This window comes from Gadus chalcogrammus, chromosome 9, assembly GCF_026213295.1.
Source record: "Gadus chalcogrammus isolate NIFS_2021 chromosome 9, NIFS_Gcha_1.0, whole genome shotgun sequence".
Taxonomy (NCBI): Eukaryota; Metazoa; Chordata; class Actinopteri; order Gadiformes; family Gadidae; genus Gadus; species Gadus chalcogrammus.
In genome coordinates, this window is record NC_079420.1 from 3,393,186 (window position 1) to 3,410,411 (window position 17,226).

The following is a 17,226-nucleotide window of genomic DNA, read 5'->3' on the forward strand; positions in this document are numbered from 1 at the left end:
CGATAAGCAGAATCGGAATCGGAATCGGAATCGTGAAATTCTTATCAATTCCCATCCCTACGAGCCGGTGTTTTGATGTCCAAGCCAGCAGCAACAAGCCACAGTTGAGTCCTTTCTGGATCTCGCACTGGAAATTGGTGGAAACTTTGTGGTGCCCATCTGTACCGTTTATTTCTACAATTTCTAAAAGCACACTGAACCATCATGTTGCATAGTCGTTCAATTGCGCTTCTGTCCCACGCTTCTCTGTTTACGTTCTTCTGTCGTGATTCGGTTACAAACCTAACCAGCGCATAGTAAAATTCCGCTTCTGCTGAGAAAGTAGTCCCTCGATGATTCATGCGATGCAAGGTTAGTTTTATTTCTAACATTATTCTATCAACCCAGACATTTAAATCTATAGTCTTGCGTTATAATTGATTTACCTCGGGTGTACTGTGGAGTGGGTAAGACTGTTTTTAATAGCAGGCTAGGATTGCCCGTTGCCGTGCGCTAGCCTAGCACGAGCGAACTCTGCAACTAGAAGGACTGAATGAAATGTGTTAAACTGTCTCCAGTGATATAGAATACCAATGCTCACTTGGGAATCAGGCCCTATGTCCAAAATTCCGAACTACCCCTTTAAGGATGGACATGGAAACACAAGCAGGTTTATGATGATGATTTATTGATCTGTGACAGTTACTCTGCATTAGCAATCAAACCAATGTTATGCAATCAATATTAAAACTGTGCCCAGTAAGATGTTGATGCATCTTATTTGACATTCATAACTCAGTGGACTTTACAGTCACTGCAGTGTAAGCCACACCATGGTAGTTGCCGTTGGATTGGAAGTGCAGCTCGCTGCCATTCAGGCATGTGATCTTCATGGTGGCCGAGTAGGGGAGGTCGATGACTGCTCGTCCCACTGACGCCTCAACACTCACGGCCTTTCCTGCCGGGACCGTCACAGTGACCTCATCTGATTCGGTTATGGTCTCTTCTTTGGACACTGAGGAGGTCTGCTCCGCTCCCACGGTCACGCTAAACCCACCAGACACCGACGCCACTGCCGGGATCCCTGCTGTAACAGTCAGGCTGACGGTGGACTCAATCTTAGTGGTGGTGCTCCAGGTGGTAGACTTGGTCACAGATCTGCTGTACGTAAATTTCTCCTCTTGATCTGCAGCAGTGCCGTTTTGATAAGTCACCGACTTTATATATTCTTTGTTTACCTACATACCCCACACACAGATACGGAAAAACACAAAAAATATGCATATTGTTCAGGAAGCACACAAAATAATTCTTAATAACCAGTACAGAAAATATAAACTCATTTATTTTGTCTAAGATTTAGACTTTAACACTTTATTAATCCCCCGGGGGAGAAATTCTAAAGAAGTGGTGACACTATTTTATTGACCTAATGTAAGTAAAAAATGTTATACAGTGGACAGAACTCATCGTGTTGTCTTTATGGAAGGCAAAGTGGGCCAACACGCATTTAATCAGAACAAATCTTTCCTCATTCTTCTTAAAAAACACCTTGTGACAACTGCTGATATGAAAAGGGCTTTATAAAATACATTTGATTGATTATATAAGAGTAATCTGCCCTATGAAAGATAAGTGTAAGACATGCTTTGTTAGTGATAGGAAAGGGGACTAAAAGGTGCCAATTTCTGTCCTGGACCCTAACCCCACCTACTACAAAAACAGGTGCTATTCATGCAGGAAAATTATCCCACTTCAATTGCTTTTCGGAATTAATAAAGAAACACTTGTTAATATGCATTGGCCCACTTATCCTTCCATATTCAGACTCAGGTCTTCCACAAATAGCAGCACTCACCTGGGGTGTGTACATGGCCAGGCTGGGATAGGTCATGTCGGTTAGCACAGACGACTTGATGGCATTGATGAAGAGGAATCCCATTGAGTCCATGTCTGAGCCAGCATTCCCCTCCAACCCCAGGCAGACTCCAGACCCCACATCGATGGAGTACTCGGTCTTCAGGCCCCAGTCATTCATGTACTCGAAGAATTCGCGTCCACAACTCGTCCAGAACCTGATGCCACCCAGACGTGTCCCAGCACCGTTCCCCCACAGGGACAGCTTGGTGATGCGTTCGCCAAGTTCAAACGTAAACTCACTGAAAGTGACTGCATTTCCAAAGGTCTGCCCACGCCCATCGGTCAGTTCTGCCCGCACAGCTTTGATCTGCCAGCCTCCCACTGCCACACCAATCTTCCTGAGGGTGGCACCATTGTCACGGCCAGTGAAACTAAATGGACTGCCTCCCCCTCCACCGATGATTTCCAGTGTAGTCGCCATGATTAATAACCTGAAACAGAAATGTACATCAATATATTCATGCATCCTCCGAATGCCCGACAAAAGATGCAGACATTTCAAACTGTAAAAGTAAATCAAAGGACAAGATCCAAGGGCGAAAACTTACGGACAACCAAAGCAGGCGGTGTTTATGTATAAAATAATACAAAAATTAAAGGGGTTGGCGTTAGCACTATGCCATTTCCAATGCTAGCACCTAGTATGAATATTACCGTATAAAACATTACCAGGCCATTGAATAACACACACACACACACACACACACACACACACACACACACACACACACACACACACACACACACACACACACACACACACACACACACACACACACACACACACACACATAATAATGTGGTAATAGGGAGAATTGGAAGTATAGGATGCAGTTTCTAGGAACAAGTTGTAATATTACAGGAAATTACAGGACAAATGTTGGAGAAATATAGGGAAATACATGCTATAATATGTAGGCCACATTTTTTCAGAAACTAGAGTTGGGTAGTGGCTCCTACATATTAAAAGCATCCTGGAGGGAGCGGGTTAATATTAATTACATATAAATGATTCTTTTGCTACAAATTGTGTTTTTATTTCTCTAGAAGTGTTACACTGTTTATTAAAAAGGCATTATCGCTTTTAGAAATGGATTCGTCAATTCAAGTGAAATCGAAATCATGTTTTTTAACGCATAGCCTTGATGCCCTGGCATGTGGCCTTGTTGAGGCCATCCAGTTTAATTTCTTGCTCTAAAAATAATTCCACAGGTCTGGACCTTGGTGACCTCAGAGCTGGCTACGGGCATGTATACACATATGAAGCAGAACTATATATTAGAAGCTAGCGAGCGTGACTGTTCCCCTTTAAGAGGTTCGATTTAAGAGCTGATATTGTTGTGTAATTGTTTACAAATGTTACAACCGTCTATCATCTATTTATGAGTGAGATGCACTCTGAAAATCAGTTTGGAGTTGAATACACCTGCCTCTGTATCACTGCAAAAAAACACATGCAAAAATTACAGTAAATTAAATGCAGGATTTTACTGTTGTAGTTGGTTGAGGTAGAGTTCATTCTGAAATATTTTGTTTCAAACTGTTATGATTATTTTCATTACGTATTATTCTGCTGATTCTTTTCTCCATTAATTGATTGAATGTTTAGTTTGTGAGAAATGCCGTCATGATTACCCAGTGATCAAAACCCCATAGATCCCGGTTAGACCACCCTGAATCCTCCTTACCTGTCCTGGTGGCTCCGCTCTGGTCTTTCTTCCCTTTCCAGGAACTAATGGAATCGTCAGTATGGATCTGACCTCACTGTAGAGAGCCCCTTGAGAGTCGTCTCTTATAGCCGACCCTAACCACGCCCCTCTGATAAGTTATGGCAAGATAGGGGAAGTTGTTTGCCAAGTTAACAGTTTGCTAACTGTTTTGGCACCACAAAATGTGGAACAAGATACTTGTCAATGTCAGGACTGCAGAGTCGCCCACCAGCTTCCCAAAACACGACAAATGACTCAAGAGTCACTTGTTGTGGAGTTCACAGAGACACAGAATTCACCACAGCCTCTTCTCCTCCCGTACTCTGCTAAAACACCTGTCTTACGCACTCAGGGCCGGCGATCGGCATAGGCGACCTATAGGCGATCGTCTGGGCAGCAAATGTGTTGGTGCCCTCTGGTGGCACCCTTAATTTTATTAATTTATTAAATTATATGGAACAAGTGAAATAAAACACGCTTGCTAAACATGTTCCCAAATGGAACGGACAAGGGAGGGAACGGGGGACTAACTGCTAGTGCGAATTAAAACCCTCACTGTGGTGTGCAGGGCAACGCGATATTGTGGCGAGCAGCGCGAGAAGGACGAGACGGGAGCCCAGGTCAAGCGGTTATGCAACTCTCGCGCCCTTTACACCGCACGGCTACGAGAATTGACCTTGAAGTGCGCCAGAGGTCGAACTTGCAATGGTCCTAACCCCCCCCCACAATATATATTCTTTCCTTAAACAGTAATACAATTTAGTTTGGCGCATGGTTCCCCTCCTTTCTGGTGCTGCCTGCTGTAGGATTTAAAGCATGACCGACAGATGTCAGATACAGAATACCAACATCACACCAACATGACAACAGGGAGCACTATACAATCCACCATGGGTACGGATATCAGATATCAGAGATCTGAACTACATGTCCGAGTTGTTTGAATGACAGAAGCCCCACTAACTCAATGCTAAAGCGCTATCCGGAGCTAACAGAGCCTGTCCCCTCCTGTCCTATTTACTGTATTGATGGCTATGCCTTTTTTCTTTTTAATATGACCAAACACAATGGTCAGAGCGGACCAGTAGCCTTTCTTAAACGTGCAAACAAAATAATCTTTGAGTTTTTACATGTTGTAGAAATGTTCATTAATTGACCGTCCTAATGTTTATTTTCTTGTCTTCTACTACTTTATTACAGTATGGAAGGGGAGATTTGGATTTAGCCTACAGCAGGTGTGGAGACTGCGGGGAAACCGCACAGAGAGAACACTAAAGAGCCATCTCTCATTCATAGAGTGGACTCATTGGTCGGAGAATGACCATAAAGATGCTGCTCCCCTAGGCAGATTGCTGCATGACAATCGGCACTTATTCAAATTGTAGCCTACAGGTTGAAGCAGTCTGCATTCTGGTCACTTTGCCATAACACTATCATGTGTTTTATCAAAACACCATCAGTAACATTTAAATTGAGTTGATGTAGACAGCTCTTTTGTTTGTCCGACCTTGTCAGTGTTCAGTGCCTGTTTGTGAGAAATGCATGTTTGAAAGGTAAGCCTTTGTTTTTGTTTCATTTTAACCTTTGTGTCGTGTTCGTTTCTCTCCCCTTACTTTGGTGCTCCCGGTCAAATTAGACCGGTCTGTTTTAACTAGACTTACAATAACAAAAAAACCAATGATCATTACCAAATTTTATTGAACTCCCTTTTAACCTGTAAACAATGTCTCCAGACTACTGGTTTACATGAATAACTGCAGTAAATAGGAGTCACAAGGAATTATTGTAAAAAAAAAAGACAGAAAAATCTAAACAGAGACCAAATTCACAGAACATCAACATGAACACATCGTGTGTGTGTGTGTGTGTGTGTGTGTGTGTGTGTGTGTGTGTGTGTGTGTGTGTGTGTGTGTTGTGTGTGCTTGTGTGGTGTGTGTGTGTGTGTGTGTGTGTGTGTGTGTGTGTGTGTGTGTGTGTGTGTGTGTGTGTGTGTGTGTGTGTGTGTGTGTGTGTGTGTTCAAACACAGGAGTGGCATTTTGCAATCAGGTCGCAGTGTGCCTTGCAAACGTACGCATCACATTTGAAACATGTAAGACGTGTCTTATTGTCTCTAGGGGCACAGAGCTTGCATCGCTTCCGTTTCTGCCCCTGTATTGGGGGGAGAGCGGCCAGGGCAGTGGCGGGGGCTTGCAGACTCCTCACCAGACCGCCAGAGGCTGGTGTGCGGGGAAGGTGCTGGCGCCGTTGAATTAGAGGAGTCACTAAAGCTTTCGCAAGCTCTGCCAGGAAGAGCCTCCTCTTGAAACATTTCCCCTGATTCCAGGCTGAGGCTGGGTCAATCGCTGTCCACACCACATATGCATTACATGCAGACACATCAAGGATGTTGTGGAACACTGCCACAGGCCAACGAGCTGTCATTCACTTGCAGGTGTATGTACCAGTAAGCTGCAATGAAAGAAACAATGACTCGATTTGAAACAATATTGAATCTGTCTTACACAAAATGTTTTACATGAATACAAGTAAATCAAATGCATGACAGATGAAAATATACAATACCTCATCAAGGCAGTCAACGCCTCCTTTGTTTCTGTTGTAGTCCAGGATGATCTGGGGTTTCCTGTGCTCTGCTTTGCTGACAGCAGCGTATTTGTGTCAGGATGGACATTCTTATTTTTCTTGGAAAATATGACACACGACTGTGTGTCAGTGAAAGCATATTTGTGCATTTCTCCCTCTGGTCAAAACCAGTGCAGGGGGAAGTTGAGGCTTGTTCTTCCTCACTGTGCCCACTATGGTGAGCTTTCTTTTTAGCAGCTCCTGACCAAGCCCATGTGATGTGAAAAAGTTATCGCATGTGATGTTATGCCCCTTGAGACCGGCTGTCATGTCCAACACAACACGTATGCCTTGTTTTTGTTCTGGCCTTCCAGTAACAGGTTTCACTGTGTAAACCTGCATATTCCAGGCGTAGCTGCTCCTGGCATCACATGCTGCCCAGATCTTGATCCCATACTTGCCTGGTTTGCTTGGGATGTACTGTTTGAATGGACAGCGACCTCTGAAAGGGACCAGGCGCTCGTCCACTGTCACCTCAGGGCCTGGGTTGTACATTAGTGGTAGGCTATACACACACACACACAAACGTTACACAATAACACCACCCAACACCACCTCCCCTACACACACACACACACACACACACACACACGTTACACATTAACACCACCTCCCCTATACACACACACACACACACGTTACACAATAACACCACCTCCCCTATACACACACACACACACACACGTTACACAATAACACCACCTCCCCTATACACACACACACACACACGTTACACAATAACACCACCCACAGCGCTCCACCCACATGTCCCAAACGTTCCTGATGGCAGCCAGTTTGTCATCTCGCCAGCGGAAAGGTCGTGTAGCTCTGTCATCAAATCTGATAACTCTTGACAGGATATGAAACTGCTGCATGGACATAGTTGACCGGAATATAGGCCTCCCTGACTCCCTAAAAAACAACCGCATGTTTCAACGTTTTGCATTTATAAAAGATGAGTTGCTATCAGTATATTGGGCAATCGGCATGTATTTGCTGTTACTGTTATTTAGTCATTTAGCAGGAATGGTGATTCTCATGAATGAACAGGTATACACAGGGGTCCCTACCAGTAGATTGTGGACATTGGGGGTTCAATGGGTTTTCTGTCTCCCTGTCCGGGCCGGTCTTGTGAGCGCCTCACAGTATCATGCGTCGCTTTGTGACCTTGGTGAACCAGGTTGCCTTAGCAACCACGGACAGCGCCAGACTTCAGGCCCAGACGGTTGGCGCTAACCAGGCAGCCACCCGGTACCAGCCGGAGAACCTACAGCTGAAACAGGTCTGAAGCATCCCGGAGATAAGCCTTCAAAATAAACCCCAAATCATGGTAAGACACAGAAGCCATTGCATTCCTGCCTCATTCAGAAGTATGGATTTCCTCTCGATTCGTTGTTGGGCCACACCAGAGCCAATCTTGTCAAAATCAGCCGGAGAATTCTGGGTATTTACTTACTTGCTACATTTGCATCTTTATTCTATCAGTCAACACTTTGACACCTCTCACACTCTCAAATACTGTATATACGTTAAATTAAAATCAGATGTGTTTTCAAATGTGATGTTTTCTCCCGAGTTGTCCTTAGGGCCTGGGTTGAGTTGGAGGCTATGGGGAGGCAGGCTAAGGGCCTCACACAGGAGCACGACAGACTGCTTACGTAACACACCCAACTACAGGTAACACACACATCGACAACATCGTCCACAAATAAACCGCCACCCAAGGTGCCCTCGATCAAGCTCTAGTTGGCAGATTCAGCCATTCACATAAAACATTCAATAAGAGCTTTTCGACACAATTCATGAGAGAAATGTCCTGAGAAATGGGAAACGAGGAACATCCAGGAAGAAATCGTTCAAATGCAAGTTCCTCGCATTATTTAGAAGTTTTTGAATTATGTAAAAAAACAACATAAAAATCAAGCCGATGTTTACACTTAAAGGTGTAATATGTAGAATGTAATGCCATCTAGTGTAACGGACTTGACAGAAATGTAAAAAGTATTTATAAGTATGTTGTGAAAAGCGAGGGTCGCATTTCCCCAGATATGCTACCGATCTCTGGTGGAATCCATCATCACTTGCAACATTACATCCTGGTACGGCTTCCTCACAAACGCAAGCAAAAGCAGACTTAATAGATTAACTAAGCAAGCAAGCAAGCTAATAGGAATACACCAGAAAGCGCTGGAGGATCTGTATATCCAGGCAGTGGGAAGGAAGACCAACTCCATCCTCTTAGATCCCTCCCACCCACTCCATCCTTGTTTTGATCTACTTCCTTCCCAAGATTCAGAATGCCTTTGGCCAGGAAAGCTATCTACAAAAAATCATTCATCCCCATACACACACAGAACACTCATTCCTCAAAGAACTCACACAAATAACACACACACACACACACACACACACACACACACACACACACACACACACACACACACACACACACACACACACACACACACACACACACACACACACACACACACCTCCAAGCCTTCAGTCAGAAGACAATTTTCTAGTATGGCAACATACTAGACAATAAAGCTTTTTGAATCTTTGAATCTTGAATCTTTGAATTTAGCCGTTCACCTTCGCATACACACATAGCACCACACTACAAACAACCACACACCACAGTTTAATACACTCCATTTATTTACAACATGCTAGATAATTCACACATACATTTGTTTGTCAACTACCCTCCTTCCTGTCCGTCCGGCAAACTGGTCCATGGGGAACGCGTGCCGCATGGGAACCAGGGCTTTATTTTCTGTTCCGGGACAGTTCATTTGGTTTGCTAATGGCGGGGGTGGTGAGGTAGCGTTTGTACTTCTGAGTGTCGTTATGATTGGTGTGATTTATTTATCAAAGACTGTGCTGTGTGTGTGTGTGTGTGTGTGTGTGTGTGTGTGTGTGTGTGTGTGTGTGTGTGTGTGTGTGTGTGTGTGTGTGTGTGTGTGTGTGTGTGTGTGTGTGTGTGTGTGTGTGTGTGTGTGTGTGTGTGTGGTGTTTGATTGATCATGTTGTATTGATGCGTCACCTATCCCAGTGGGCTCTCCCAATCGGCCCTGATTGGTAGGCCTATTTAATGGGGAGACATGGTGAGGGAAAAAGGTTGGGCGTTAGTTATGTAACAGCTTGCCGAGAGGCTGTATTCTTTTGTGTGACTTTTTGTACTTTTTGGCACAGTAAATAAACCGGCACCATTTTCGGAATGGACCAACTGACTCCTTCAACCCTCTGAGGGTTGAAGGAGTCAGTTGGTCCATTCCGCCTCCTGCTTTGGACCAACTGACTCCTTGGTTGCGTCCCGTCCCTCATGTGAGTTGGGGGTTCAATACCTCATTCTCACATATGTTTAAATTCTTTTTTTGTGCATAGTCCCATAGAATAAATGATGTTTTCGTTATCCTATATAGAGCCCTGTATATCTAGGAGAGGGTCCTCTTCCAGCGAGCCCACCATGTTGCACTAACATGTTTCAACATGGCCTAGAATGAACATACGACTAGAGGACATCAATTTAATTAACACTATCTTACGTATAAGATATGAACAGATTAAATAACTAAACCTAAATTAAAAATATTTTCTAAATAAACCGTAATCGAAAATGGTTGTCAACTGACCACCATTGGGTTAAGTTCCAAGCTTTTGGGGGTTGAGCTGTCTGTACATTATGTCCCAAGTAAAAGACTACAGGCCGGAATACATCCATTAATACCACAACAGTGAAAGACCAACTTCACACCAAACAGATATAGATCCATCATCCTATAAATAAACGTATATCACGACATCCCGAGGATTTGCCCTGGAAAGAGCAAACGACTATCTATGCAGCCTATTATCCACAACTTATTAGGCTCTGATTTTTGATTATCTTTTCCATAATTAAGACAGATTAATTGTTCTATAACCTCACAAAAGTCTACTTTGGTAAAAGTATAAGGACTTAATTATCATGCCAAAGAGTTGAAGATCAGTTTATATTTTTTTATGGGCAGTATTAAACATGAACATAAAACAACATTTACATGTAACCAACCATTATAACGTCCTGTTATATTATTATTAATCTCAATCCAAGGGAAAATTATGCTTTTATACAAATTCGTTAAAACAGAATGTGTGAACTGATGTAAAGGAGGCCTGTTTGATTAAACGTTTAAAGGCCAATCAAGGTGCGTAAGCTTCGCTTGAGTCATACAGTGTAGAGATATTGCCATCTAGTGGTTAAAACTGCAACCACAACCAGGACTGACATCTGGGGAGAAAGCGTGTTTATTCAATTTATATTTCTGAAATGAATAGAGTTAAAGGGACACTGTGTAAAAATTACTCCCATCTAGTGGTACAATTGTATATTGCATTCAAACTAATAGTGCTCGCTTGTTCAAAAACGACGCGGTGCAGTATGCGCCAAGAAGCTGTGTCATGACATCCAATACTACCTCATCGAGTCATTCAAGTGATGAGGTTCGTTATTTCAAACAAATTTCAAACTGCATTGAATCATTAGTGTAAAGCTAATCATGTATGAGTAATAACTCCTCGAGCAAGATAGTGAATTATTTCAGTCATCCTTCACGCTGGCTCAGAGTGAAAATGCGTTTGCATTTCCTGTACCACGTAGTGCTTTTTGTCCCTCTCGGCCGTTCATAGACCAGAAGAACATGGAAGCCTCCATGATGCTTACCCGTCCTATGCATATATAATTATTAACTAGATGCCTTACGGTGGCGTCTAGAACGTCACCACTGGCGGCCATCTTACCACAAATTTAACCCGTATGGCTTTTTTAATTGTCTCCTTCCCCCAACGTATTTGTCTATTTTCCTGTCCAAGGGCTCTAATTTGGTCGCTATTAAACATTTGTTTTAACTTCTTGTTGACTGAATTGTTTCTCTTTCTTAGTGCCAAATTGATTCTTTTTTGTTTTACAAGAGCCCTCTCTGCTCTCCTTCTCATTAATTTTTCCTTTTCTAGTTGCCTTATTAGGTCCTCCACAGTCGCCCCATCGGTCCCTGGCAGTCTGGTCCCTGGAGCAGCTGGCCCTGGAAAAGTTATTCCTTCACCGTTTACCCCTGAATTATGTAATCTCATTAGGAGTGTAGTCTATCCTTCAATTAGATGAAATGGGGAATATTGTTAGCTGCATGGATCATACCGAAGTTTAATTTGGCGCAGTATGTGTGGTCCGTAGCACTTGGTTCTGGAGGCACCCTCACAGAAGGGGATTTCCTCCTCTTCGGCTTAGGGCGATGAATGAAAACTGTTGGGACTGCATCGGGCCTCAACTTCAACATCCCTTCTCATTTTGTGGCAGTGAATTGGTCATCTTCAAAGTGTACCTGTAGGTAGGCTTGTAAGATCAGTTTCCATTGCACTTCAAATATCATTGAAACGTCATAATTCTCTACACATAGAATTATTATGCCCTTTGAAATGCGAGCAAGTGTTGTGAACATTACTTACATTACATAGTTTTTGACTGTTGCTGACCCCTGTCACTTGTACGTTTTGACGGCTGACCATTGCCATCCATTTCTTCCTGCGCTCTTGGTCCTTGGGGAAGCCGTACATGTGGTAACCCTTCTCGGACCGATTGGAGCATCCAAACGCTGCACAGCCAACCATGGTATGACCATTGATCTATAAAATGTTAGTTGTTGTAACCAATGAACCATGACACCATTGAAGATCACAGAGCGGGTAACAACTGTTCCTCAACCACTTATGCCCTGACTATTGAGAATAGGTTAGAGGTCAGAGTTCATGACCAAACGAGGATCCTCCCTCCCTCTAAACCAATTTTGAATTTGCTCAGGGCTATTATAAGTATTGTAATGGCGGAAAGTATAGAATACTTTTTCATTCATTCAAGCGTAATGAGTTGTTATTCTTTAATATATTTGATACTTTGTGTGGCTTATATCTTAAAATGATCATTGTAGAACATCTCGAATACTTTGATTTCAAAACAGATGCAAGGTAAAAGTTAAGGTTAAGCCAGTATGCTAACACGAACGTGAAGCTCTCCTCAAAAACTTAAAAACGTATCTAAGTAATACTGATAGATAGCTTTCAGTTGTCCCCCTACCAATCTAAATGTAAAACTGACATTTACAAATATGCAATAATGCAATAACAGTCAGACCAATACTTGTATGTGTTTTTTTCATTCATATTTACCATTCAATATTGAAATCTCTGCTGTCGTCCCATAGAATAACATTGACAGCGCGGCGTGTTTGGTCTTTGGATCTATTGAGGCTTACATGAACCCCGTGATAACCACGTGACCACCCTGTCGGCGAGATCATAGCGTGTCGCAACTCTCTCTCTCTATAGCTCTGGGGTGAAAACAAAGCAACCTACAAGTGAAACACATTTGTGGGAACATCTACAGTGTTGGGAAGAGCTTCCCAAACAATATTTGATTTCCATTGTAGGAAGTTTGTTCGGCTGTTATGTCTGCAAAAGTTTAACAAAAGGCTTCCAGGATTTGTCTTTTTCAGTCTACAAATGTTATTATTTTTTTTTAATATAGGCCTATCTTTGTTAATACTGTTATGATTATGTGACAATATTGAAGATATCACTTGACTTACAGGTTACACAAAACGTACCCCCAAGTGGACAAATATTAAAGTAGAACTTATTGCGAATATTCAATATTAAGATCTCCCCTTCCTCTTGAACACTTGCTGTGAACTCTTTCCGTGTATTGGGGACTGAGGTCACCCTAGGTTAGGGAACCAACATGTTTTGTCCTATGAAGGTGTGCCTTCGGCTGAATTGCTGTTTTTCTGTTGGCAATGTACTGTATCTTTGGAACAATTGTGTAATGAATTATCTTTGGCACTATTTAGATTATTACCTGTCCCACATTTACTGAAGCGATTTAGCATAAACCTCAACTTTTAAAGCTATGAGCATCTTACTGGAAGTGTGCAGAAACGTATTATCTTTCCAGGCTGTTGGACTGGAAAACTAAATTATTAACAGCATATAGAATATTTGAACTGAAATTATCACTTACTTAACTGAAACGTTAAATAATGGGATCAGCTAGACAGACTCATTTTCATATTTTGTTGAACAAGCTCTAAGGATGAACACGGAAACACAAGCAGGTTAATGATTATGATTTATTTATCTGTGACAGTCACTCTACATTAGCAATCAAACCAATGTAATGCAATCAATATTAAAACTGTGCACAGTAAGATGTTGATGCATCTTATTCTCCATCGTTCACATAATCAGACTCAGTGACATTAACAGTCACTCCACTGAAAGCCACACCATGGTAGTTGCCGGTGGATTTGAAGCGCAGCTCGCTGCCATTCAGGCATCTGATCTTCACTGTGGCCGAGTAGGGGAGGTCGATGACTGCTCGTCCCACTGACGCCTCAACTTTCACGATCTTTCCTGCCGGGACCGTCACATTGACCTCATCTGATTCGTTTATGGTCTCTTCTTTGGACACTGAGGAGGTCTGCTCCGCTCCCACGGTCACGCTAAACCCAGCAGATACCTCCGCCACTTCCGGGATCCCTGCTGTAACAGTCAGGCTGACGGTGGACTCAATCTTAGTGGTGGTGCTCCAGGTGGTAGACTTGGTCACAGATCTGCTGTACGTAAATGTATGCTCTTGATCCGCAGTGCTGCCATTGTGATAAGACACAGTTTTTACGTATTCTTTTTTTACCTTCAAACACAAAAAAAAATGCATATTTTTCAGGCAACACACAAAATAATACTTAATAACCAGTACAGAAAATATCAACTCATTTATTTAGTCTAACATTTAGACTTTAACACTTTATTAATCCCCCAGGGGAGAAAATCAAAAGATTTAAGTGCTGACACTATTTTATTGACCTAATGAAATTAAACAAAATACATAAATGTCAACCATTTTATCAAATTATAATGTTTATACGGTGGACAACACTCATCAAGTTTTCCTTTATGGAACGTAAAAGTGGGCCAACAAGCACTTGATCAGAACAAATCTTTCTTCATTCTTCTTAAAAAAAGCACCTTGTGACAGCTGCTGATATAAAAAAGGGCTTTATAAAATACATTTGATTAATATATTAGAGTAATGTATGCTATGAAAGATAGGTATAAATCATGCTTTGTTTATGATGGGAAAGAGTAAAAATACTTGCCAATTTCGGTCCTGGACACAACCTACTACAAAAACAGGTGCTATTGATGCATGAAAATTATTCCATTTCAATTGCTTATCGGAGTTAATAAAGAAACACTTGTTAATTTAAATGTATTGGCCCACTTAGCCTGCCATATTCAGACTCAGGTCTTCCACACATAGCAGCACTCACCTCGGGTGTGTACATGGCCAGGCTGGGATAGGTCATGTCGGTTAGCACAGACGACTGGATGGCATTGATGAAGACGAATCCCATATTGTCGATGTCTGAGCCAGCGTTCCCCTGCAACCCCAGGCAGACTCCAGACCCCACATCCATGGAGTACTCGTTCTTCAGACTCCAGTCACTCATGTACTCAAAGAATTCGCGTCCAGAACTCGTCCAGAACTTGATGCCACCCAGACGTGTCCCGGCACCGTTCCCCCACAGGGACAGCTTGGTGATGCGTTCGCCAGGTTCAAACGTAAACTCACGGAAACTGTCTGCATCTCCAAAGGTCTGCACACGCCCGTCGGTCAGTTCTGCCCGCACAGCTTTGATCTGCCAGCCGCCCACTGCCACTCCGATCTTCCTGAGGGTGGCACCATTGTAACGGCCAGTGAAACTAAATGAACTGCCTCCCCGTCCACCGATGAGATGTAGTGTAGTCGCCATGATTAATAACCTGAAACAGAAATGATACAGTTTATGTATAAAATAATACCAAAAACATACCTAGTATGAATATTACCGTATATGTATAAACATTACCAGGCCATTGAATAACGCACACACACACACACACACACACACACACACACACACACACACACACACACACACACACACACACACACACACACACACACACACACACACACACACACACACACGTGTAGACAAATAGACAAATGTTATACCTACAATATATGGAGAAATATAGGAAAATATATGCTATAATATGTAGGCCACAGAATCCTTGTGATTTTTCAGAAACTAGAGTTGGGTAGTGGCTCATACATATTAAAAGCATCCTGGGGAGAACGTGTTAATATTAATTACATATCAATGATTATTTTGCTACAAATTGTGTTTTTATTTCTCTAGAAGTGTTACACTGTTTATTAAAAAGGCATTATCGCTTTTAGAAATGGATTCGTCAATTAAAGTGAAATCGAAATCATGTTTTTTAACGCATAGCCTTGATGCCCTGGCATGTGGCCTTGTTGAGGCCATCCAGTTTAATTTCTTGCTCTAAAAATAATTCCACAGGTCTGGACCTTGGTGACCTCAGAGCTGGCTACGGCCATGTATACGCATATGAAGCAGAACTATATATTAGAAGCTAGCGAGCGTGACTGTTCCCCTTTAAGAGTTTCGATTTAAGAGCTGATATTGTTGTGTAATTGTTTACAAATGTTACAACCGTCTATCATCTATTTATGAGTGAGATGCACTCTGAAAATCAGTTTGGAGTTGAATACACCTGCCTCTGTATCACTGCAAAAAAACACAAGCAAAAATTACAGTCAATTAAATGCAGGATTTTACTGTTGTAGTTGGTTGAGGTGGAGAATCATTCTGAAATATTTTGTTTCAAACTGTTATGATTATTTTCATTACCTATTATTCTGCTGATTCTTTTCTCCATTAATTGATTGAATGTTTAGTTTGTGAGAAATGCCGCCAGGATTACCCAGAGATCAAAACCCCATAGATCCCGGTTAGACCACCCTGAATCCTCCTTACCTGTCCTGGTGGCTACGCTCTGGTCTTTCTTCCCTTTCCAGGAACAGATGGAATCGTCAGTATGGATCTGACCTCACTGTAGAGAGCCCCTTGAGAGTCGTATCTTATAGCCGACCCTAACCACGCCCCTCTGACCACACCACAGATGCCCTAACCCTAACCCTGACCCTACAGAGGGATGTCACCAGAGATGCTCGTTGAGATAAGTTATGGCAAGATAGGGGAAGTTGTTTGCCAAGTTAACAGTTTGCTAACTGTTTTGGCACCACAAAATGTGGAACTAGATACTTGTCAATGTCAGGACTGCAGAGTCGCCCACCAGCTTCCCAAAACACGACAAATGATTCAAGAGTCACTTGTTGTGGAGTTCACAGAGACACAGAATTCACCACAGCCTCTTCTCCTCCCGTACTCTGCTAAAACACCTGTCTTACGCACTCAGGGCCGGCGATCGGCATAGGCGACCTATAGGCGATCGTCTGGGCGGCAAATGTGTTGGTGCCCTCTGGTGGCACCCTTAATTTTATTAATTTATTAAATTAGATGGAACAAGTGAAATAAAACACGCTTACTAAACATGTAAACGGACAGATGGAACGGACAAGGGAGGAAATGGGGGACTAGCTGCTAGTGCGAATTAAAACCCTCACTGTGGTGTGCAGGGCAAAGCGATATTGTGGCGAGCAGCACGAGAAGGACAAGACAGGAGCCCAGGTCAAGCGGTTATGCAACTCTCGCACCCTTTACACCGCACGGCTACGAGAATTGACCTTGGAGTGCGCCAGAGGTCGAACTTGCAATGGTCCTAACCCCCCCCCCCCCACAATATATATTCTTTCCTTAAACAGTAATACAATTTAGTTTGGCGTATGGTTCCCCTCCTTTCTGGTGCTCCCTGCTGTAGGATTTAAAGCATGACCGACAGTTGTCAGATACAGAATACCACCAACATGACAACAGGGAGCACTATACAATCCACCATGGGTACAGATATCAGATATCTGAACTACATGTCCGAGTTGTTTGAATGACAGAAGCCCCACTAACTCAATGCTAAAGCGCTATCCGGAGC

The 17,226-nt window shown here is 42.7% G+C and overlaps 2 protein-coding genes across 3 annotated transcripts; both read right to left on the bottom strand.

Moving 5' to 3' along the window:
• Positions 1–609: 609 nt before the first annotated feature.
• LOC130389366 (aerolysin-like protein) lies at positions 610–16,221 on the bottom strand. 2 transcript variants are annotated; one of them, XM_056599116.1, is made up of 3 exons: positions 16,155–16,221; positions 1,838–2,330; positions 610–1,217 (listed from the first exon to the last, which is right to left on the bottom strand). In XM_056599116.1, exons 2-3 carry the CDS (start codon positions 2,318–2,320, stop codon positions 768–770), a joined length of 933 nt encoding a protein of 310 aa, XP_056455091.1. In that variant the 5' UTR covers positions 2,321–2,330; positions 16,155–16,221; the 3' UTR covers positions 610–767. The 2 variants fall into 2 exon arrangements, with proteins under 2 accessions (XP_056455091.1, XP_056455090.1); XM_056599115.1 differs by lacking the exon at positions 16,155–16,221 and adding an exon at positions 3,588–3,676.
• On the bottom strand, positions 13,383–16,240 carry LOC130389364 (aerolysin-like protein). The gene is made up of 3 exons (XM_056599114.1): positions 16,155–16,240; positions 14,598–15,090; positions 13,383–13,957 (listed from the first exon to the last, which is right to left on the bottom strand). The coding sequence occupies exons 2-3, from the start codon at positions 15,078–15,080 to the stop codon at positions 13,487–13,489; spliced, it is 954 nt and encodes a 317-aa protein (XP_056455089.1). The 5' UTR covers positions 15,081–15,090; positions 16,155–16,240; the 3' UTR covers positions 13,383–13,486.
• Between the last annotated feature and the right edge of the window lie 986 nt (positions 16,241–17,226).

Coding starts and splice junctions, on each gene's coding strand:
- LOC130389366 (XM_056599116.1), bottom strand. CDS start 2,320: ATGGCGACTACACTGGAAATCATCGGTGGAGGGGGAGGCAGTCCATTT. Junction 1,218..1,837: donor TGGCCATGTACACACCCCAG/GTGAGTGCTGCT, acceptor TGGGGTATGTAG/GTAAACAAAGAATATATAAA.
- LOC130389364 (XM_056599114.1), bottom strand. CDS start 15,080: ATGGCGACTACACTACATCTCATCGGTGGACGGGGAGGCAGTTCATTT. Junction 13,958..14,597: donor TGGCCATGTACACACCCGAG/GTGAGTGCTGCT, acceptor TTGTGTTTGAAG/GTAAAAAAAGAATACGTAAA.